A 23,112-nucleotide genomic window follows, 5' to 3' on the forward strand; every position below is an offset into this window, starting at 1 on the left:
ACAAAAGTTAATGTAGCACCCAAATCAAGTAAATCATATACATCAATAGATAATACTTGTAACATACCGCTCACCACAATGGGAGAACTCTTGTTTACCCCTAGAGCGAAGTGCATAAAAATAATTTTTCTTTGGAGGATCCACATTAGAACCACTATATTGAGCTTGTCTGCCACATTTGTCTTGCCCCTTCACATTTGGGAAATCTCTAGCCTTGTGGCCACTCGTGCCACAAAGCAGTTGTCCGTCGCAACAAGGCAATCACCATAATTCTTCTAGCCACACTTTCCACAAGTTGGATTCTTGTTTTGTGAGATAGTACCTCTTCCCTTTTGAGATTTAGATTTAGATACCCTATCATCATGAGCCTTGGGAAATTTGGAAGAACTTGATTAGAAAACCTCTTCTTGAACCTAGGTTTTTCTTGAATATCAAGTTAACCCTTTGAAGAACTACCATCATAAGACTTTTCCCTCTTGGCCTCCCTACTCTTCCTCTTAACCCTTGTCTCTTTTACTTGCTGAGCATGAACCATAAGATGAGAATTGATCACAATATCATGTAGAATAGCCGAACGACATTCTTCCTTCAAGTCATCCGACACCCCCATCACAAAGAGGCTCATTTCATCCCTAGGGTCCGAAACCAAAGAAAGAACATACTTTGACAATTTAGTAAATTTCAAAAATTAGTTAAGTACACTCATACCTCCTTGATGAAGGTTGCTTAATTCTTCCACTTTGTCTTCCTTCTTCTCCCGAGGAAAGAACCTATCAAGAAAAGCCTTCTTTGAAAATTTCCCATGTCACCAGTCCACCCCTTAAATACCTATTGTCTCTCTATTGGACGTACCAAGTTTGGGACACATCTTGAGTTGGTAAGTGTCTAACTGTGCCCTCTCACTAGTAGTCAACCCTATAGCATAGAGAATCTTGTAGGTTACAAAAATGAACTTTTGGGGGTCTTCCTCAACTTTGGACCCATAGAAAGTAGGGGGATTCATCCATGTGGAATCCCTCAAACGGGAGGCTATAGTACCAATATATTGGTTTGCTCGGGGTGCAACCTCCCGGTTAGCTTGGGTCGTGACGGATTGATCTTTTTAGTGACATTTTGTGCTTGAGTAGTAATGAATTAGACCATTGGATAAAGTCTTCCGTTATGTCCCTATCTGTCAAAGGTGGAGTATTGACCGCAGCTTGATCATCATTAGCAACTTCTTCATGAGGAGGGATTGGGTTGCCTTGGGGAGGAACTCACGCATTGGCAATCTCTTCATAAAGTCTTCAATTGGTTGTTCTTCGAGTATTTATTTCCTATAATCACAATCAAAGGATTAGATGCTAAGGGCACATAGAGACAAGACTCTCGATGCACTATATTGGATTTCCAAGAAAAGGAGAAATTCTTAAACATAATATATTTTCCAATTCATAAGTGAGGCGCACTTTACAATTATGAGTAAGAAACTACATAGATGTGGTTAAGTGAGATATCGACTCTAAAGATATTCAACCTCATGCTCTGATACAAAGTTTTTCACATTCAGGAGCACCCCCTAGACGTAACCGTCCTTGTTCTCCTCATGGAGGACTATGACTAGTCTCTTAGCTTACATCATTACATTCAACGGTTAAAATGCAGAAAAATTTAAAGTTTTATTCTATTTATCATGAGGTTTACTTAGACCTCCCACATACACATAATATATATTCATATTAAGTATAAATAGACCCTTCGTACAAGATGATTGCATAGTCTTCTATATATATATGTATGTATGTATGTATACAATAGTCTTAAAACCGATTTCTCATTTTATAACCAATTGGGCATAACCATATATCAATACAACAAAAGCGATATATAGGCTATACAATCTTTTGTACTCAAATTAAAGAAAATGAATAAAGTGTCTTTAGGACTAAGCAACATCCAATATTAGAAAGTGGCATTGCCCTCAAAGTAGTGAGGAACTACCCAACTTGAGGAATGAGAATCCAAGTGTTCCTTCAAAAGTCCTCACAAGACCTTCCACAACCGAAACCTTAAATGTTGGGTAAAAGGGGAGAAAATGGGGTTAGCACATCACTAGTACTAAGTATGAGACCATATGCATACACAACATTAAATTATGCTAGAAAGGGACATTTCATTAAAGGATGCAACTTACATTGAAAAGCCTTATGCACATTCAAGAACCAGTAAAAATGAATAAGACATATTCATTAAGTCAAGACCATGTACACCACAAGAGCAACAATACTAAGTCTAGTCAAGGCGACATGCATATCAAAATAATTGAGCGCATAATCAAGACAACTCTATCATCAAGTTATTATATCAAAAAACATGAATAAGAGTTCATAATATCATACCCAAAGCAAAACCATTACTCATGAACCCTAATTAAGTCCACTAGTGAAATGACTAAGCAAATCCTCATAACCTTACTCAATCAAGTAAACCCAACAAGAACCATAAACAATGTCCAAATTCACATAGCATATCATTAAGAGTACGTAACATTATACCTTACCAATAGAGACCAAACACATGTTCATAAGTGACACCAACATCATATAGTGTCATTAACATGTATGATCATAATGTACATATCATTTGCATTTATAAGCATATACATACATAAGAACACCCCCCTAAGATCTTACTCAAGGCTAACTAGTGCAATGTATAGGCAAAGTCTAATAGCCCTACCTAGACTAAGCTAAACCCTTAGGTCATCCTAGTAAGGGTTCATTCATTAATTAATTTTACCTTTTGGAAGCATCTTGCTTTAACCGATATAGACCACCTGAGCTAATGTTGAATCCAGTGTCATTAAACCCCACACTGAAAGAATGTGGACTACTTTCCAAGGTAGTACCAAAACATGAACATAGCATATATGTGGATCCAGTAGCTTGTATTCCTATGGGTGTAACATAGTTCAAGAACTAGGAGATATAGTTGGGACCCTCTTGATGCTATATGTGATAGTCGCCAATATAATGAGTACATTAGTGATCCTACCTTCCTACGTGGGAAGGGACACTCCTCACTCCAGTTCACTCGGTCCTAAGCTAGAGTCCCTTTTGAAAAATCTTTAATGCCTTTATTAATCATCATAGCAAAATGTAGGTCATAGGGTCTATCACTTATATATCATCATCATAGCTCAATAAGAATTTCATGAGTATTTTCCTCCCATTACAACTCATACATGTGAGGTTAGCACATTTACATAATCACATCATGATACGGCACATTGCTAAGTTATCATCATTCTTATAATATTTACATCTCAGCTAACAACTAACACACCATAGTTCAGGACATTCCGATTCATATCATACCAACCATACCAATCTTAAACATAAGGTATACTCAATACAACATCATCACTTAATCACAAGTAATCATGATTGAAGTAAAGAATTGAGATCACAATACTTACCCCAATCTCCTTTACAAGACATCATCAAGGTCTTACCATCAACCATCCACTTGAACCCAACAATGGGTGCAATCTAATCACAAAATAGTAACCAACATAATAATAAAGTCACTTGAATCACTACACCACAATTTATTACTAGTTCATAGCCGATGGTTAGACACTTAGGTCAAATTCATGATCTACTTCACAACCTAGGTCAATTAATTGAGAAATATCATACATTGATTATAATACATCTCAATCTACTCATAATTGGCATATTACAAAAATGGAATAATAATTTACACATTAACCAAGCCAATTGTATCAATACTATACAATTCAATTCAAGATCACAACCTAAAATTAAGGGGAAAAGGTCATCTTCCTCAAACTAGGTCAATTAATCAAGAAGTAGTATAATGGAATCATAATAAATGTTAATATACTCATATTAACCAATAGGAATCATAAATAAAGCAATTCAAAAGATTAATTTCCTATTGGAAGTAAACAACTCGAATTTCATACATTTGAAATCAATTCGGAGGAACTCTTTGGGGAAAGAGATCCCAAAGGTGAATGGAATCAAATACCTCAATAATTGATGAAGTTTTATGGATAAATCTTGATCCTTTGAAGTGCTATAACCCTCCATTGCTTGGTCTTCTATGGAATTTCATTAAGAGAGAGAAAGAAGTGAGAAGGAAGAGCAATTGGTTTTCAGGAAATATGGGAGTTAGGTCAACTTTAATTAGGATAAGTCTTTATATAGGGGTCCTTAATTAAATTTATTGAACCTCCATTGACCCCTAATTAAATAACTAACCTTTTAACTAATTAATTGATTTAATTAAAACAACACAACCAAACACAAACCTAACCTACAAGACCCTAACTGATGGGCTGTAGGTTAGTCAACGAGCAGTGTGGCCTCCGTGCTGCACGTCCATAGTTTTGGTCAGAGTTTCGCCAAATGAAACCTTCACAAATTTTTTAAAGATATCATCGATGGTGTCAATCGGCGCCCCGTTGATTGGAGCACGATCCATAGCCTGCGATCCATAGGTAGATACTGCCTTTTGGCTGCTTTTTGCCAAATTGCAAGGGTCCTCCTCAAGGGTCCTTGGTTGGTCCTTTGGGAGTTTTACCCGATATTTTTGATGATAAACTAAATCTAATAAGTGTTAGACACTTTACCACAAAATTTCATCATTTTCCCGACTCTTATAACTTAGGAAAATAGGATAAGGCCGACTAGCACCCTTTGAATTAGTTTCCAGTCGTCATGGACGTTCCTTGACGTTTTAATTCTAAAACTCCATAAAGGACTCATATACATTTTAATTGACTTAACAACAGTGTTAAACTCTTAGACTCTCATGTTAGGCTCTAGATTAGGCTTTAGACTTTCAGTGTATTACACTAACTTTCCAAGTTCCTTTGTTTTCGTCTTCCCTATACTTTACATTAAAACTCTTGCCATATACCCAACAATCCCCCACATGAATGGGGAATGATTATAACATAAGAATGAAAGGATGAGTGTGTACTTTAAAATCAAGGATTAACTATATTTTGATAAGTAGGTTTCCCATTGGAATTTCCATTCTGAACATATGTCGAATATACTCGGTCAATTGGTAGATGCGATATATTAGAACCAACGAGATTCGGTATATACCTAGACAACCATATGTCTCACAATTAATCCTTTACCATAAATGGTTATTACACTTGTGTTCGTTTTAGCCATGAACACCTCCTAGTTTTACAAGTGTATAGAGAATTGGTTTTATACATAAATTTCTTTTTGAAGCGGCTTACACTTCACATTTACAAAGGTAATTTCTAATCGTGTCATTTCGTAAATACACTATTTGGTAAAATTTGTCAAACATAGAAAATCATTAAAAAAATATAAGATTTATTAATTGATTAGAAAGACTTAAAGTCTTAAACTTGTTCCTGAAAATTGTCTTCATCATGAGAATGGATTTAGTTGATTGACAATGTCGAACAATTAGCAACAACTTGGTTTTTCTCCTTGACACTAACTCTTCGGATCTCCAGTCTTCTAGGTATAGTTACCTCCATGATGACTTGTCCTAAGTCGTTAACCCATTCCCTTAGATGATCTTTCAACTACATCTCTAACTAGGACTTTTTTTAGTGGAACTAACACATTATCGGTTAACTTCACATAGTCAATTGTGATAATTCAAGTAGAAGGCAGTTGTCTAATATTGTTATGTTTTCGTTGTATATTACAAGAATTCCCATTATACATGAAGCTTCCTGCCAAACCTATTGCTACTTCAATATCGCAATATATGAAAATAGGTCCCACAGACTTGAGCAAAAATGGAATATCCTCCATGAAATTCTGAATCCATTCAACTTCTTCACTAGACTTATCTAAAGCAACAAATTCAGATTCCATTGTGGAGTGAGTCATACATGTCTGTTTGGACAATTTCCAAGAGAATGTTCTTCCATTAAGTGTAAACACATAACTACTTGTAGATTTTACTTCATTTGACCTGGTGATCGAATTTACATCACTATATCCTTCAATCATGGCGGGATATTTATCATAATGCAAAACATAGTGTTGTGTATGTTTTAGATAACTCACAAGCTAAGATTCTCTTTAAATTTATTTTATTTCAAAAAGTAGCCTCCCTCTTTCATGAAAAAATGTGACTTTCATGAAAAGTTGTGACTTTTATAAAAATATATGACTTTATGAAGAGTTGTGACTTTTATAAAATGTTGTGACCTTTTCGAAGGGTTGTAACTTTTCAAAGAGTTCTGACCTTTCTGATAAGATAAAATAATCATATTTTTCCACTACCCTTTGTTCTCTATAAATAGAAAACTACGTAGTGCATTCATTGGGCTTAATTTTTTTCATTATGTTTCATTCTAATTGTTGCATATATTGGTATGCTTTTTTTACGGTCATTTGTTTTTAATTATATTTTTAATTTTTATTTTTGAATATATATTTTAAACTTCGTTGTTTATGTTTACGCAAAGGTATTGTTATAAATATTTGTTAGTACATATTAAATAACAGATGTTAATTGAATGTTCAAGCAAGTTTTATCTATTCTAATTGTTGAAAGCACGTTAAAGAAAAGCCCTTACAAATCTCAAAGTTTCTTCATCAACAACGTTATTCCTTCACAAAGAAGGATGATGTAATTTTTTATTCTTCATAAAATCTTGTGAGAGTTAATAATTCTGCATGCCCATAGTTTTTGGTTTTTATGTTGTTGTCTATTTTTACTAAATACTATCAGTGGATATTATGAGAACTTTAAGGATTAATAGTGATTGAAGTGTTAATCAGTTTTTTGGGGTATCTTATTTTAAAACATAGGAACTTTTGTTATTGGAATGATTTGTTATCATCATTGGATATCTCATAGCTTACTAAATTTAATGTATATTTTTTCTCGTTCTTTTGTCGTCTCCTTAAATGTGTATTGATTTTTTTTGTTTCGCATGTACATATTCTCACAATGACAAAGATCTTCGTCCTTTTAATGTTTTTCCTTTCTCATTCGACTCTTCTAATATTTTTGGCGTAAGTTATGACTATTTTAGTCAACCTTAATTTGAAGAATATAAAACAAAACCTACTCTAAATAAAAATTGTATCTTAATATACAAAAGATATGTCTATTAACATAGATTTGTTGTGATTTATGTCCTAAGTAATTACTGAGCGTTTAAATTATCTATATTAGGCTCATTTTTAGTTTTTAATGTTCGTGAATGTTTCTTTAACACGAGTCTAGAATCCAACATTTAAATCTATGTGTAATTTCATAATGCAATAATCATACATAAATATTTTTGAAAAATTCTTAAAGTTTCATTGATGAAGTATCCGGAAAGGTCTTCCACAGTTTAATAAAGAATGAATTTCTATAAGGGTGAACAACATTATTTTGCTATTGTTCCAAATATATGTTAATACTTTTATGAATTTTTGGTACAATAACAAAGTAATAATAACAACAAAAAGTGGTGATCATTTGACCTCAGACACTCTTAACTTATTATAACTAATACTGATTATCAAAAACTTTTGCATAAATATTTTTACACAAGGAGTTATGATAGCCATAAAGATATTAGATTCTATATTTTTCTTGTATAAAAAATAGGTGATGTTTAATAGCTACATAAAAATATGACTCAATTTTAAAGACAATTATCATCAAACATATGATATGATAAAATATGTATACATAAAAGTATTTAGATTTCACGATATTTTAAATCATTAATTATATATTTTCAATTTTTGGGACAAATGATAATATTAAATCATTTAATTTCTCTAGAAATTCTAAAACCCTCCAAAATTAACTTTTTTCCCCCTAATAATAGTCGGTTAGTGGTAAAGTTGTTCAATAAGGTCAGAAAGATTGCTTATGCCAGCCTGAAATGCGGGTAATTACCTAGTTCATAATATATATCAAACTTTCCAACACTCTAGAACATTACAATTGAGAGTCACTTTCACCTACATTGTTTTGAAATGTAAAGATTAAATCAATTGGAGTTCTAACAACATTGGAATTCAAGTAATTGAACTTATCCATTACTCTTTCAATATAATGAGATTGAGATAATTCTAGTCCCTTAGAAGTTTTGAGAATCTTGATCCCTAGACCAAATTAGTAACTCCTAATGCGCTTAGTGGCATTTATATCGTCAATATCTTGACTCATTATTAACAATGTCATCAACATACATACAAACAATGACTTCATGATTCAAAACGTTTTTAATGTAAACACACTTATCACATTCGTTAATCTTGAATCTATTCGTCAATATTATTTGGTCAAATTTAGCATGTCATTGTTTGGGGGATTGCTTGAGACTATACAACGACTTCACAAGTCTGCACACTTTCTCTTATTTACCAATAACTACAAACCCTTAAAGTTGTTCCACCTAAATTTCTTCCTCCATTTAAGAAGACTATCTTTATATCCATTTGGTGGATTTTAATATCATAATTTGTCTCTAGGGCTACTAACATATGTGTCAAAGTAGTGTAGACCTTCCTTTTGTTTGTATCCTTTGACGATAAGTCTAGCCTTAGTTTTGTCAGTATACCCATCATATTTCATTTTCCTTTTATAATGAACACTTTGATCCTAAAGGTTTATTTCCTAGAGGAAGATCAGTCAGTTCCCAAATATGATTACTTCATATTGATTCGATCTCAGTATTGAATACTTCTTTCCAATAAGTTGCTTCAGATGAAGATATAGATACTTAAATGTTTGAGGCTCATTTTCATGCAACGGTGCCACAAAATATGGTCCAAAAGAATTGGGTTTCTGTTTACGAGTGCTACGCCTAGGATCCTCACTAGGTAGTGTATTTCTCGTTAATTCTTCTCATGGTCATTTAGGTTATTCACTTGTCAACTCACATTCTGTTTTATACAGATAAATGTGTTCAACGAACTCTGTTGTATCTGAATTAATTATTGTATTAACATGAATCAAAGGATTATAAGATTTGTGAACCAAAAACAGCAGGCCTCACTGTTAAATGAATATCCAATAAGTACACAATCCACTGTTTTGGGTCCAATTTTTACCCTTTTGAGTAACGAAATATTTATCTTGTCTAGACACCCCTACACTTTGAAATATTCCAAGTTGGGTTTCCTTTCTTTCAACAAATTATATGGAATTGATTGTGTTTTGCTATGGGGTACCCTATTGACTATGTAATAAGCCATAAGGATGGCTTCGCCCCAAAGGTTTCGTGGTGAACCAGAACTGGTTGTCAGGACATTCATCATTTCTTAATGTTCTACTCTTCCGTTCTACCAAACCATTTAACTGTGGTGTATAGGGTGCACTAGTTTAATGAATAATACCATATTCCAAACATATATCTTCAAAAGAAGATTTGTATTCTCCAACCCTATCACTTTGACACACTTTTATCTTTAGATTCACTTGATTATCTACTTCATTTGTATTGCTTGAATGCATCAATTACTTCATCCTTTCTGTTAAGCAAGTAAACATAACAAAAATGAGTTCAACCATCAATAAAAGTTATAAAATACTTTCTCCCACCACGAGAAGGCGTTGAATTCATACCACATATACATCTATGTATATTAAGTCAAAAGGTTGAATTCCTCTCAACGGACTTTTAAAGATGCTTAACAAACTTACTTTCTACACAATTTTCGCATTTCAATTTATTGCATTTGAAATCAGGCAATACTTCTAAAGTAATCAATTTTCTCAAGGTTTTGTAATTTATATGTCCCAAATTGGCACTCCATAAATCATTTGACTCCAATAATCAATACATTCAGTTTGAAGAGGCCCTCGGTGAGGTATCATTTTCCTAAGAACATTTATTCTTACTTATTAAAGCTTTATCACTAATTAGGACACACTTGAATCCGTTCTTAACGAACAATGCAACTAAAACTAAATTCTTCCTAATAGTAGGAATGTGCAGAAAGTTGCTCAAAGTCAACACCTTGTCTGATGTCATTTTCAACATTACTTTTCCATTTCCTGCAATCCTTGTTGTTATGGTGCTCCCCATGAACAGATCTTCATCGAATACAACAAAAGTGTAGGTTTCAAAGGCTTCTGTCGCAGGGAGAATATTTCAAATGGCACCTGAGTCGAGAAACCACTCCTTGGGATTTCAAAAGAAGTTGCACAATAAGATCATTGCACAGATGTCATCTGTATCTTCCATCTCTTTCACGATTTTTGATTTACATTAGCCTTTTTCTTTGTCTTTCCTCTTACGTATATCATGACAGTCAGAAGACTTGTGACCAACCTTACCACAGCTATAACAGTTGCCCTTGAAATTCTTCTTGTCATGTTCTGACTTGTGTCTGTTAGACTTCTTTTTCTTATTGCCTTGGGTAGGAGCTTCTTCAACAATATTAACTCTAATAGTTATTGAACTCTTACGAGACTTCTTTTCAATGTTCTTATTATCTTCTTTAATCTTGAGACGAATCACAAGATCTTCAAGCTTAATTTCGTTAGTTTGTGCGATAACTCTTGAAGTCATTCCACGAAGAAGGTAACTTCTCAATCATTTCAGCCACTTGAAATGCTTCATCAACAAAGATTTCATGAGCAATCAGATCATGGAAAATAAGTTGAAGTTCCCGCACTTGTGATCCAACAGTTTTACCATCTCATATTTTATTGTCTAAAAACTTTGCGACTGCAAAATTTTTCAAGCATGCTTCTTCTATCTTTTATTTCTTCTCAAGTGCATTCCACAACTATTTATAAGTTTTTATAACACTATAGACATTATATAGGTGATCTTCTAAAGAACTTAGAATGTAGCTTTTACATATGAAGCCTGTCTATTTCCATGCTTCAATAATTATGAAATTTTCTCTGTCTTAAACATCAGCCACAGGCACTGGAGTTTATTCATTGGAATATTTTTGCAAACCAAGAGTGGTAAGCCATAAAAATACTTGTTCATTTTATCCTTTGAAATTCACACCATAGAGTTTTCCTAGTTTCTCTACTGGCAGTACAACAATTCAAGTTGGTGCAACAACAACGACCATCAGATTATTGTCCATCATTTCAAAAAATTTAAAAATAGAAATTCATACAAATGGCTCAGTAAGCAATAACTTAAATTGCAAACTTAATAGGAGTATAAGATGACGAAGATTTTTGTCTCCACCACACATATTAAACAAAAAAATAATAATTTCCATAAGATTGTTAGAAATATATGTTTAAACAATCTTAAGAGTTTCGGCAAACTTTTCTGAAATGTGAAGTTATGGAAGTCTGATGAATCAATGAGAACAAAATAACTGAAGAATAGAAAATAATTTACAAACTAAATATGTAGAACATACCATAATCTGGAAAACAGAATTGGAAGGAGATCAAGCCCACTAAATGCATAGTGTCCCCTTAAGGAAATTATTCTCCTCTAGTATCCAAAGTTTGATTTGAAATAGTCCTCCCTGGACTGAATAATCTCAATCACTAGTGCAGCATTTGAGTCTGATCAGAATGTTTCAGTAATCAACTAAAAATTTGAAACGTTTTGGTTAATCTCAACTAAATAATTGAAAACGTTTCAGTTATCAACTAATTAATTGAAGCATTTTTGCCATTTAATTAATTAAAGAAATAAATAAAATAAACTTTGCCCAAAAATAATCTCTCAATCAATCATGTTCCAACAAAAGTCGAAGTCGAGCGAGCGAGCGATGGCAGGGCGAGGGGGGTCCTTCTTTCCAACCCTTTTAACAATTAGTAGACAAGCCGCTATGGTGAAATCGGTAGACACGCTGCTCTTAGGAAGCAGTGCTAATGCTAGAATCAAAGAAAAATAATAAATGGCTCTTATGGTGTGCCTTGGAAGAAAGGTTTCTCTAAGGAATGTTCTATATTTAAACTCTTCTATTTTACTTTCCCCCACCGATGAGAGAGAAATGCCTTCTCACTAAAACGTAAGAGTACTATTCATGTTTCCAACTTTCTAAGTTTCTCTCTCTTTATATTCTCTCCATTTCCCATTAACTCTTGATATTTACCCAACACTCCATAACTCATGGGTCACAAAATAAGAGAAGTAGTGATTCTATCTTCAACATCTTTTACCAGTGAGCTTGGTTTCACAACGCTAGATGATGACATGTTCACTAAGTACTCCAGCTACTTTCACCACAAAATGACCAAACAATCTTACCTATCCTCAAGTATAAATCTCATATTTATGTTCAAAAGGATAAGAACCTAGAAACCGTATCTTGATTTTTGAGTGGTTTTAAAGTTTAACATGATTGGTTACGATAATTTGATAATGAAGAACATGGTATATAATGGTTCACTTGACCACCTACAGTGCACACTCCGTGGAACACAGACTGAATACAATGGATGCTAAGAAGGTGACTTTGATGATGTTGATACTCGCAAAAGGAGAAAAACGAGCAAACTATGAACGAAAATTCCAAAAGAGATGTCACAAAAAAGATCGCTCTATTTGTTTTCTAAGTCATCCTGGAAAACATGAATTCCTTGTTTTATACAAACGACAAAGTAAGTCAGATTTACCCACACCAAATTGTACTCTCAAACAAGAGCCTTCCCTTTTGTGTGTTATTCATGATATCCCCTATTAGCTCACGTTACACATCCAATCTCCCCTAATATTCCATATTCTAAAAGGATTACCTGAGTTATGCTCAAAATATACCACAAAAGAATGTTATCCTATAATCGAGAGATGCTAGGCCTGTTGGCAATATAGAGGCATCATTAACTGGTAACCCAAAGATATCATCGGCCAAAAAAATGTTGTCAACTAAGAAAATTTTTATCAAAATTATTTATTCTACAAAAATTCAAGGTAACTACGAGGGAGAATAAATGGATAGATATGTCTTCCCAACATACATAACATATCAAAGCACTAGTACAACAATGGTAACTCATCTGACTTTATAAGTGATCTCCAGGAGCATTGATGTGAGGCCAAAAATACATATTTTTACTCATTATTTACCTCGTATTTTGTAATTATACTTTTCTTTTTTAGCATGGATATAGTATGTTTTATTTGTAGGATTAAATTGGTGTGAAGATGAAGATGATTGGAGATTAAAAAAAACTAAAGATAAAAGGTTGAACAAAAAAATCAAGCAAGAATTATAATGTATTAAATTTAATATTGTACTCTATTTTTATTTATTACCTCCTTTGCGAAAGATAAAAAATAAAACATTGTGAAGGTGTGACATGTGACAGCAAGAGGAAGAAACACGCAAATGAAGCTTAGGTGGTGCACTGTTCACGTATAAACCCAATATCTTTTGGTTTTGGATCCCTTAGTTTTTGGAGTCAAGTATTTTATTTAGGATTTTTTACCTCTATGAATAGTCCGTAGAAATAATTATTTTGTTGATACTAAGAGAGACTTTGTAGATAAAAGTTATACTTACAGGACTCTTTTCTTAGCATTAGTAGCTAAAGACCCTTATTCTAAGGATGCGGCTCTGAAATGATTGTATATTATTAATTTTAATGGATTGACATTGGTTATCATTTTAATTAATCTTTTGATCTTAATTATTTGTTTCGTAATTGGCCATGATTGAAATAAACTTATTATCCTAATTGAACTCAGAAAAGGAATAAAAGGATAGAACATGGGAAAAAAGGAGCATGATCTTCTTTAGAAGTAGGGTTGATTTGTATATGGCATAGAGATATACCTAGAGACCTTACTTGGTTAATCAACATGATAAAATCATAATGCTCAATGATTTGTTCAGTGTATCCCCACTCAACAATGTAGTTAAGCTATCAATTACGGTAGGCAACTAGAGGTCTCCATACACTTGAAGCCTAGAACAAGAGAAAGGTGAGCTGAGAAGCAGTTGGCGATCTGCCCATTGTGATTGCTGATCCCAATAAATGTCCCCCAAGGAGTTCGGAAAGAGAGTTCAACAAATGCAAAATTTGGAACACTAGATAAAGAGAGAAATACTTTTCCTTGTGAAGAGCACTTTCTTGTTTTCGGGGTTTTTCAAATTTATTCATGAAATTAGAAAATTGAAGTTGAGTTCAAAGTGGTTTTTCTTGTAATAACGTAATTTCATGTTTCCCATGATTGTTTTCATGAAGGTATAATATCTTTTCTCTTTGTGATGAGTGCCTAAAATCCTAATATCTAGTAGTGCAATTATGGGTTGGGTGTTGATTTAATATAGTGGGTTATGTTTTATTGATGTTCATACATGTATTTGGGATAATTAGTATGTTTTAAACTTATAATTTACTGTTGCAAACTTAATTTCTATTTCTGATCTCCGATTGATGCACGAAATAGATTTATCAGAGTGGTAAGTTAGTCTGATAATTGTAATTTTGGTTTGATGTTTATAACTTTATTGAAAATAAAGGTTATGGCTTGGATCAATTTTCCCTACATCATGGAAAAAGAGAATATTATAAGGTATTGGATTGTTTAGTATAGACCATAGATGAGACCGAAAGAAAATTCAATGAAATTATTCTTAGAGATCGAAAGAAGATTAGAGTCATTGAAAATGACCTAGACTATTCATGAATTTTCATTAGTACAAAGCAAAACAACTACACTACGTAACATCGATTTCCAATCCCCGCACCCCTAGATTACTTATTACTTATCTAAATTTCTGAAATCTTATTTTAATTCTAACTTTTGATAACTAAAACACACTATTAAATTCGGTGGAATTATCCAGCCACTTGTTTATTACTATAAATGAATGAATTTAAATATCGAATTCGCAAATAGAATTCCTAGCCCTGAATATTTTAAGCGGGATTCGACCCCATATTTTTTCTGGTATTATTATTGATAAACAACCACTTACTCTTTAATTTATTTTGAAGAGTAGTTAAGCGTTATAAAAAATGACAATCACTACTAAGGAATCATGGCTAGAAATTCCATTTGAGAAATTAGCTTTCGAATTTGATTAGTTATAGTAGATCGTTGTTTGGTGTAGTGGTTTGGTGCTTTGTAGGTCTCCAAGCATGAGTTACCATGGGTGAATTGAATAAAATGCATATGGATATCTGTAGAATGAACTCGACAACGTTAGTCGTGACCACCGAATGTTCCTAGTATAAAACGCCAAGGGTCATTTCATTTTCAGAAAGAAATATTTGTCAACTTTGAAATCCTTTCCTCCTTTCTATTCGCAATATCATATTTTAGTGTGTGAGTGACCGTTGTTTTTTATTATTGAGTGTGTGGAGTGAAGTACCTTGGTTGATTAGTTGACCCATCCCTAACCTCCCGCGTTTTCACATTTTTCTTCTATTTGAAGGTTATATTCGATATCTATTTTGCTTATTTAAGATTAAAATGTTTTTTAAATATGGTAATTAGTCCGTATGATGCATGTTGTTCGTTGATTTCATTGAGTCGTGCTAAAATGATTGTATTGACATGTTCCCATGAGTTAATTGCTTATGTTTGTGTAGAGAAATTGCTAAACTTGAATATGTCGGTTACTTGCTGAAATTTGCTAGTAAATATTGTTGGGTCTTGGTTGAATTTGATGTGGGTGAAGTCTGATTAGCCAAGTGAGAAAGATGAACATGTTGGCCATCTTATAAGTGCTAGATTTGCACTCATTTGAGGTCTGTTTATCTCAATAATTAGAGTACTCAATACCTATTTTCGTCCTATTACGATAAAACGTTGATGATTTGCAACTATGAAGGAAAATCAACAAGGAAATAATTGATGTTTGAAAGAATGGGTAGAAATGCAAAAAAAAAAAAAGGTGAAAACTATACATTGTTGATCGCTTAACAAGAAGGGAGGATCGCAAATTGAGTAAGACCTCGCTTAAAATTACTGTGTGTAGCACTTGTATCGAACAAATCAGGTTGGGAAACTCTATTGGAAAATGGTGATGCATTAAATGAGAAAGTCTATATATTACCTTAAATGACAGTGTAAAAGGAAATTGTAAATGATTGAAAGGCAAACTAAGGTGATACTCAGTGATTCATCGATTATGAAAGGATGAGTCATACGAGTTCACATTATGAGGTTCAAACACCTAAATCCTAGAGCATGAAAAGGTGAGCTAAGGAGCACGAGGTGATCCTTTGAACAAGCTCATGAGCCAGACGAATATCGCCTAAGGAGATGTGAATTGGGTTTTGGGCTAAATTTTTGGAAACTATAATAGCCCAAAGGAGAGAGAAATATATATCATGTTATTTATCAGAAAATTAGTTTTGAAATAGAGCTTTGAGAATTTACACTTAACCATTTTGGAGAACACTTTCTAGCCTTTGGAGTTTTTCAACTTTTCCCTTGAATTTCATAAACTGAAGTTGAATCCAAAGTGGTTTACTTGTAATTTCTTAATTTCATGATACGCATGGTTGTTTTAATAAAAAAATGTATACTTTCTTTACTTTTTGTGAAGGGCGACTAGAACCCCAAGATCTAGGGGTAAATAATGGGGTTAATTAGGTGTTGATTTAATGTAGTGAATACCGTGTTGTGCTCTGTTTTCCTGGTATTCATACATAAATTTAGGTAAATTAGCACGTGGATATTTTATGGGTTAAGCTTGAAAACATATTTTTTTACTTCTGATCACTGGTTGATGCTTGAAAGAGATTGACTGGAGTGGGTAATTACTCCAATACTAGCTATTTAGGTTTTATGGATGTAACTTGCTTGAAAGTAGAGGTTATGGATCGAATATATTTTACCCTATTTTATAAGGAGAGAATAGAGTAAGGTTTTTGATTGTTAAGTTTGGCATTTAGATGTGACTGTAGGGAGATTCTATGCATAAATGCTTTGAGATCAAAAGATTATTAGCGTCTATAAGGCAGCAGAAAGACCCTTGTGTGACATCGATTTTCAATCGTTGAATCCCTAGATTTCTTATTTTTTTGATGATTTCTATGACATATTAGTTCAATTTATATAATTGATTACCAAAGGTTTTAATTAAATTTGTGGAATCATCCACCCATTTATTCTTATTATTACAAATGAGCGATCTTAAAATCCAAATTTCCTAATAGGAATTCTCTATGATATAATATTCTCTATGGATTCAACCCTGACTTTCATCGGGGGTTTTTATTGAATAAAATTGTTGTCCCTTTTTATTGACTTTCACAATGATATTTCAACCTTATCACTATGATTGAGTGAGAAAGGAAAACATGCTGACCATCAACGAAGGACAATACAAGGAGAAAAATAAAGGATTGAAGATGAACAAAGGTGGTACATTATGATTTGCTGAGTTTGAAAGACAAATTCCAATTAACTCGTCAATTAAGGTTCAAAAATTTGAAGCCTATAGAAAGAGACAAGCAAGCTAAGGAGCAGTTGGTGATCCGCCCATTGTGATTAGTGAGCTCGATTAATGTCGCACTATCGGTCACGTATTCAGTTTTAGGCCAAATTTTGGGGAAATTATAAAAAACCCAAAATAGGATTTAGGAAAGAGATTTCAAATTTTCTAAAATTTGGAATAACAGAGAGAGAGAGAGAGAGAGAGAGAGAGAGAGAGAGAGATAGAGAGGGGGGGGGGGGGGAGAGAGAAACACTTTATTTTATGAGTAATATTTTCTAGTATTTGGGGTTTTTAAACTTTGTTCGTGAAATTGATAAAGTAGAGCATAAATCAAAGTGGATTTTCTTCTAGTTTAATTTCATGTTACCAAGGTTGATTTCATGATAGGTATAATTTATTTAATCTTTGTGATGGGTGGCTAAAATCAAAGATCTAGGGGTGAAACTATGGGGTTCAGTGTTCATTTAATGTAATGGTATTGTTTTTTTTGTTTTTGCTAAATTTAATACATAGATTTGGGCTAATTAGCATAGATTTAACTTATGGGTTGGGATTATGAACTTAATTCCTACTTCTGATCTTGGAATGATGCTAAAAAGAGATTGATCGAAGTGGCTAATTAGTCCGATAATTGAAATTTAGGATTGATGCTTGCAACTTATTTGAATTTCTAAAATCTAGCTTAATTGTGATTTTTAATAACCAAAACCTCCTATTAAATTTGGTGGAATTATCAACCCACTTGCTTATCGCTCCAAATGAACAAATTTACATTCCAAATTTCATGATAGAATTCGTAACCGTGTATTCTGTGGAATTTGACCATGACTCTTCGTTGGGTATATTTATTGACAAATGAAGAATTCCTCTTTAATTGATTGTTAAGAGTAGTTCAAGTATTATAAAAAATGTTTCCTTGTCGGAGAATAATAGCTAGAAATTTCATTTGAGAAATTAGCTTGTAAATTTTCTTAGTTGTAATAGATTGGATGTTGTGGTGTTCTGCTTTGTAGGTATCTGTTAGACCCGCAAACTACTTGATCTAACCACGTGCTGACATGTCAAGGACTTGGGCATTGGTCTTGACATGGATGATGGCAAAACAGTGCAACACAAGTTCAAGTGCTTGGGTGTTGGCAAGGCATCTTGAACGTGCATGGCTTACGTGCGGGCTAAGGGCGTTGGCAAGACAGCATGTTGGCTTGATGAAGCAAGGCTGTGAAGACTTCGCAATGTCAAGGACAAAGGCAGTTCACCTGAAATTGCTGAAATAAAACTAAGTGTGGAAGACAGCTAAAATATTCTAAGTGTTGGAAGCTGGCAGGATTATTTTAAGTGTTGGAATGAAGCCTGCAATATTCTAAGTGTTAGAATATTAGTATTTCGTGTAGATAAGAATGTAATTTGAATTAGATTCTATCTGTTGGAAAAATAGCTGTTGGAAAGTTAGTTTTGAACCCTGGGCTGACATGTGTCGGACAGGTGTCATTTGTAACCGCCGCATGTAACTGCATGTAACTTTCATTGTGTAGAAATATGATTTAAGGTGGAAATTCGTCTAAGGCAAGGGACAGAGAGTTTTCTAGCCTTAGACTGATTTGTGAAGCCTTACTTTGTATTAATATTTGATTAATAAAGGGTGGGACTTGTTCCTGTAAACGCTGCCTGTTTATTGCTTGTTTGAAATTGTTGTTTAAGTATTTCTATACTTAGTCAATTCTGTGGGTGTAAGTAGGCTGAAGTATTACAGACGTTGTAAGACTGCCTAGAGTGGTGTGCGAGAAAAATAAATCACCCTCTTTCAATTAGTATCAGAGCAAGGTTAAACAATGGTGAAAAACGCAGAATTGAGGGAATTGGCAAAAAAAATTGAATCCTTCGTCGGGTTTACTGAAGATATCCTGGCAGATCCTACGTTTGTTGATTTATTCACACAAATCATTGAGTTGAGAGTGGACGCTGAGAAAGTTCAGGGAGAAATTGGTGGGTATCGACAGAATGTTGATAACCACATCACTGAAATCTTGGACTTTCGTGCCACAACTACGTAGAAACTAGAGGGACTGCAGAAGGAAAATGAAAACCTTCATGCAGAACTCGTTGTCTTGTGTCAGGCTGTGGCTACATTGAGTTCCACTCGTGTTGAATCAACTAAGGTTAAGATTCAAGACCCTAAAGCCTTCAGTGGCGCAAGGAGTGCTAAAGAACTTGAAAATTTCATATGGGACATGGAACAGTACTTTACTGCAGCAAAAGTGCCAAACGCTGATAAGTTGAATATTACCACAATGTATTTGTCGGGTGATGCAAAACTTTCGTGGAGGACTCGAAATGCAGAACACGTGAGTGCTGATCATCCTAGAATTGATACATGGGATAAGATTATAAAAGAAATGTGCGATCAATTTCTTCCTAGCAATGCATCTTGGCTTGCAAGGGACAAATTGAAAAGGTTAAGGCAGACGGGTTCAGTGAGGGAATATATAAAAGAATTTACCCTGTGATGTTACACATACAAAATATGTCTGATGAGGACAAACTTCACAATTTCATTTCGGGCATGCAAGGCGGGGCTCAAAACGAATTACTAAGGCAGAATGTTAAAGATCTGCCTGGGGCAATTGCTGCTGCTGATTCACTGGTAGATTTCCGGACGACTTGTCCTTCGACAGATGTTCCTTCTACTTCAAAAAATAAGAAAAAGAATAAGAAGAAAGGGGAATGGAGAAAGGATAGTCGTAAAGAGAATACAAATGATAAAGGAAAGGCACAAATGAAAGATGGGAAAGACAGACCCAAGAATAAAGATGGAAACTCTAAGGGCTGTTGGACTTGTGGTGGTCCTCATTTGGCCAAATCTTGTCCTAATCAGGAAAAGGTGAATGTTATGCTTGCTGGAAAGATGAATCAAATGGAGGAGGACGAAGAAATTGTGGCTGCAATAGCAAACCCATTGGGATTGTCTTTTAATCACATTATGGGGATAAACACTGTTGGGGAAATCTCCAGCACTTCGAATCCTCATGCTTCCTTAATTCATATAGAAATGAAAATAAAAGAACAAGGTGTGATGGCAATGGTTGATACATGGGCCACACACATGTTTGTTGATGTGAAGGTTGCTGCAAAATTAAGGCTGAAGTTGTCTAAAAGCCCTTCATATGTCAAAACAGTCAACGTTAAGGCACAAGCCATTGTGGGCATGGCTTATGGGGTGTCTATGTCGACTGGAAATTGGGTGGGAAAACATAACTTGATGGTGATGCCGCTTGGAGACTTTGAAATTATACTTGGGATTGATTTCCTAAGGAAATACCAGTTTGTTCCTTTTCCTCACTTAGATGGAGTGATGGTAATGAGTGGAAGTGATGCTGATTTTCTGAAGGGTGTTCATCCGTTTGGAAACATTAATAAAGTTGCAAAGAAGAAAGACAAGAGAATGTTGTTGTCTGCTATGTCGATCGACAAAGGGCTGTAGAAGGGTGATGAAACCATACTTGCTGCCTTGGTCGAAATTAAACCTGATGTGAAAATAGAAGTACCTGATTGCGTTGGTGAATTGCTTAAACAGTATACTGATGTTATGCCTCCTGAATTGCCAAATAAATTACCACCAAGGAGGGACATTGATCATAAGATTGAGTTGCTGCCTGGTACGGTTGCTCCTGCACAAGCTCCCTATCGTATGGCTCCTAAAGAACTGGTTGAACTACGCAAACAATTGAATGAATTGCTAGATGCTGGGTTGATTCATCGTCTAAGGCTCCGTATGGTGCTCTTGTTCTATTCCAAAAGAAACAGGACGGAACAATGAGAATGTGTGTGGACTATCGGGCACTGAACAAGGCAACTATAAAGAACAAGTATCTGGTTCCATTGGTGCAAGATTTAATGGACAGGTTAAGCAAGGCATGCTGGTTCACAAAACTTGATTTGAGGGCAGGTTATTGGCAGGTTAGAATAGCAGAGGGTGATGAACCAAAAATAACATGTGTAACTAGATATGGTTCCTATGAATTTCTTGTAATGCCGTTTGGGCTGACTAATGCCCCGACAACATTTTGTAATTTAATGAATAATGTACTGTTTGACTACCTTGATGACTTTGTTGTTGTTTACTTAGATGATATTGTCATATATAGTCGAACGTTGGAAGAACATGTTAATCACCTAAGTTTGGTTCTGTCTCAATTGAGGAAATACACGCTTTATGTCAAGATGAAAAAGTGTGAATTTGCTCAACAAGAAATAAAGTTCATGGGGCATCTTGTTAGTAAAAACCAGGTTCGAATGGATCCTAAGAAAGTGCAGGCCATTGTTGATTGGCAGGCACCTCGTCATGTGAAGGATTTGAGGTCGTTTTTTGGCATGGCTAACTATTACCGAAAGTTTATTGCTGGTTACTCAAAGAAGGCAGCGTCTTTGACAGATTTGTTAAAGAAAGAGGCAAAATGTGTTTGGTCTGAACAGTGCGAAGAAGCATTTCCGAATTTGAAGGATGCTATTGCATCTGAACCTATACTCAAATTGCCTGATTTTGAGTTACCATTTGAAGTGCACACTGATGCGTCAGACAAGGCGATTGGTGGCGTCTTAGTGCAGGAAGGTCATCCAGTGGCCTTCGAAAGCAGAAAGTTGAATGATGCTGAACAAAGATACTCAACACATGAGAAAGAAATGGTTGTGGTGGTACACTATTTGCAGATTTGGAGAGTTTATCTCTTGGGTACTCGATTTGTGGTAAGAACTGATAATGTAGCAAATACATTCTTCAAAACACAGAAAAAGTTGAGTCCTAAACAAGAACAGTGGCAAGAATTCCTGGCAGAATATGACTTCATGTGGGAACATAAACCAGGAAAACACAACCAGGTTGCGGATGCGCTGAGTAGGAAAGAAGTGTTTGTTGCAGTATATTCAATTTCAAAACTCGAAACTGATTTCTATGATAGAATCAGGTTATGTGCTGCAAATGATTCGTTATATGTTAAATTGATGGGTCAGGTGCAGGAGGGCACATTGAGACGGTATTGGATCGAGGACGATCTACTCTATTTTAAAGGGGGGAGAATTGTTGTACCAAATCAGGGCGGGTTGCGCAAAGACATGATGAAAGAAGCGCATGACTCTGCTTGGGCTGGACATTCAGGTGTTGAAAGGATTTTAGCCTTACTGTCTTGTGTGTATTTTTGGCCAAAAATGGAAGACGATATAGAGGCGTATGTTAAGACTTGTCATGTTTGTCAAGTCGACAAGACGGAACGTAAGAAGGAAGCAGGTTTGCTGCAACCTTTGCCTATTCCTGAAAGGCCATGGTTATCAGTGAGCATGGATCTCATTTCTGGATTTCCTAAAGTAGATGGCAAAGCATCTATCATGGTGGTAGTTGACAGGTTTTCAAAATATTCTGTTTTTATTGCTGCTCCTGAGTTATGCTCATCTGAAGTTGCTGCTGAGTTATTCTATAAACATGTGGTTAAATACTTTGGTGTTCCGGCTGACATTGTGAGTGATAGAGACACAAGGTTCACGGGTAGATTTTGGACAGCATTGTTCAATATGATGGGAACTGAATTAAAATTTTCTACTGCAAATCACCCACAAACAGATGGACAGACGGAAAGAATTAATCATTTGTTGGAAGACTACTTGAGGCACTATGTGACTGCAAGTCAACGGAATTGGGTGGCATTGTTAGACACTGCGCAGTTTTGCTATAACCTGCACAAGTTGTCTGCAACAGAAATGAGTCCTTTTG

At 34.6% G+C, this 23,112-nt stretch overlaps 2 protein-coding genes across 2 annotated transcripts; both read left to right on the forward strand.

Annotated features, from left to right (window-relative positions):
* The first annotated feature begins 19,183 nt into the window (after positions 1 to 19,183).
* LOC138337908 (uncharacterized) lies at positions 19,184 to 19,858 on the forward strand. The gene is made up of 2 exons (XM_069288346.1): positions 19,184 to 19,354; positions 19,469 to 19,858. Exons 1-2 carry the CDS (start codon positions 19,184 to 19,186, stop codon positions 19,856 to 19,858), a joined length of 561 nt encoding a protein of 186 aa, XP_069144447.1.
* Positions 19,859 to 19,875: 17 nt separating this feature from the next.
* On the forward strand, positions 19,876 to 20,832 carry LOC138337909 (uncharacterized). Its single transcript, XM_069288347.1, has one exon. The coding sequence runs from the start codon at positions 19,876 to 19,878 to the stop codon at positions 20,830 to 20,832; it is 957 nt and encodes a 318-aa protein (XP_069144448.1).
* Positions 20,833 to 23,112: the final 2,280 nt, after the last annotated feature.

Source organism: Solanum lycopersicum, chromosome 8, assembly GCF_036512215.1.
Source record: "Solanum lycopersicum chromosome 8, SLM_r2.1".
NCBI lineage: Eukaryota > Viridiplantae > Streptophyta > Magnoliopsida > Solanales > Solanaceae > Solanum > Solanum lycopersicum.

Bases quoted from the DNA above. Each gene is read 5' to 3' on its own strand.
- LOC138337908 (XM_069288346.1), top strand. From the start codon at position 19,184: ATGGTGAAAAACGCAGAATTGAGGGAATTGGCAAAAAAAATTGAATCC. The intron at 19,355-19,468 runs GTTGATAACCAC...GTCTTGTGTCAG, and splicing joins TTGGTGGGTATCGACAGAAT to GCTGTGGCTACATTGAGTTC.
- LOC138337909 (XM_069288347.1), top strand. From the start codon at position 19,876: ATGTCTGATGAGGACAAACTTCACAATTTCATTTCGGGCATGCAAGGC.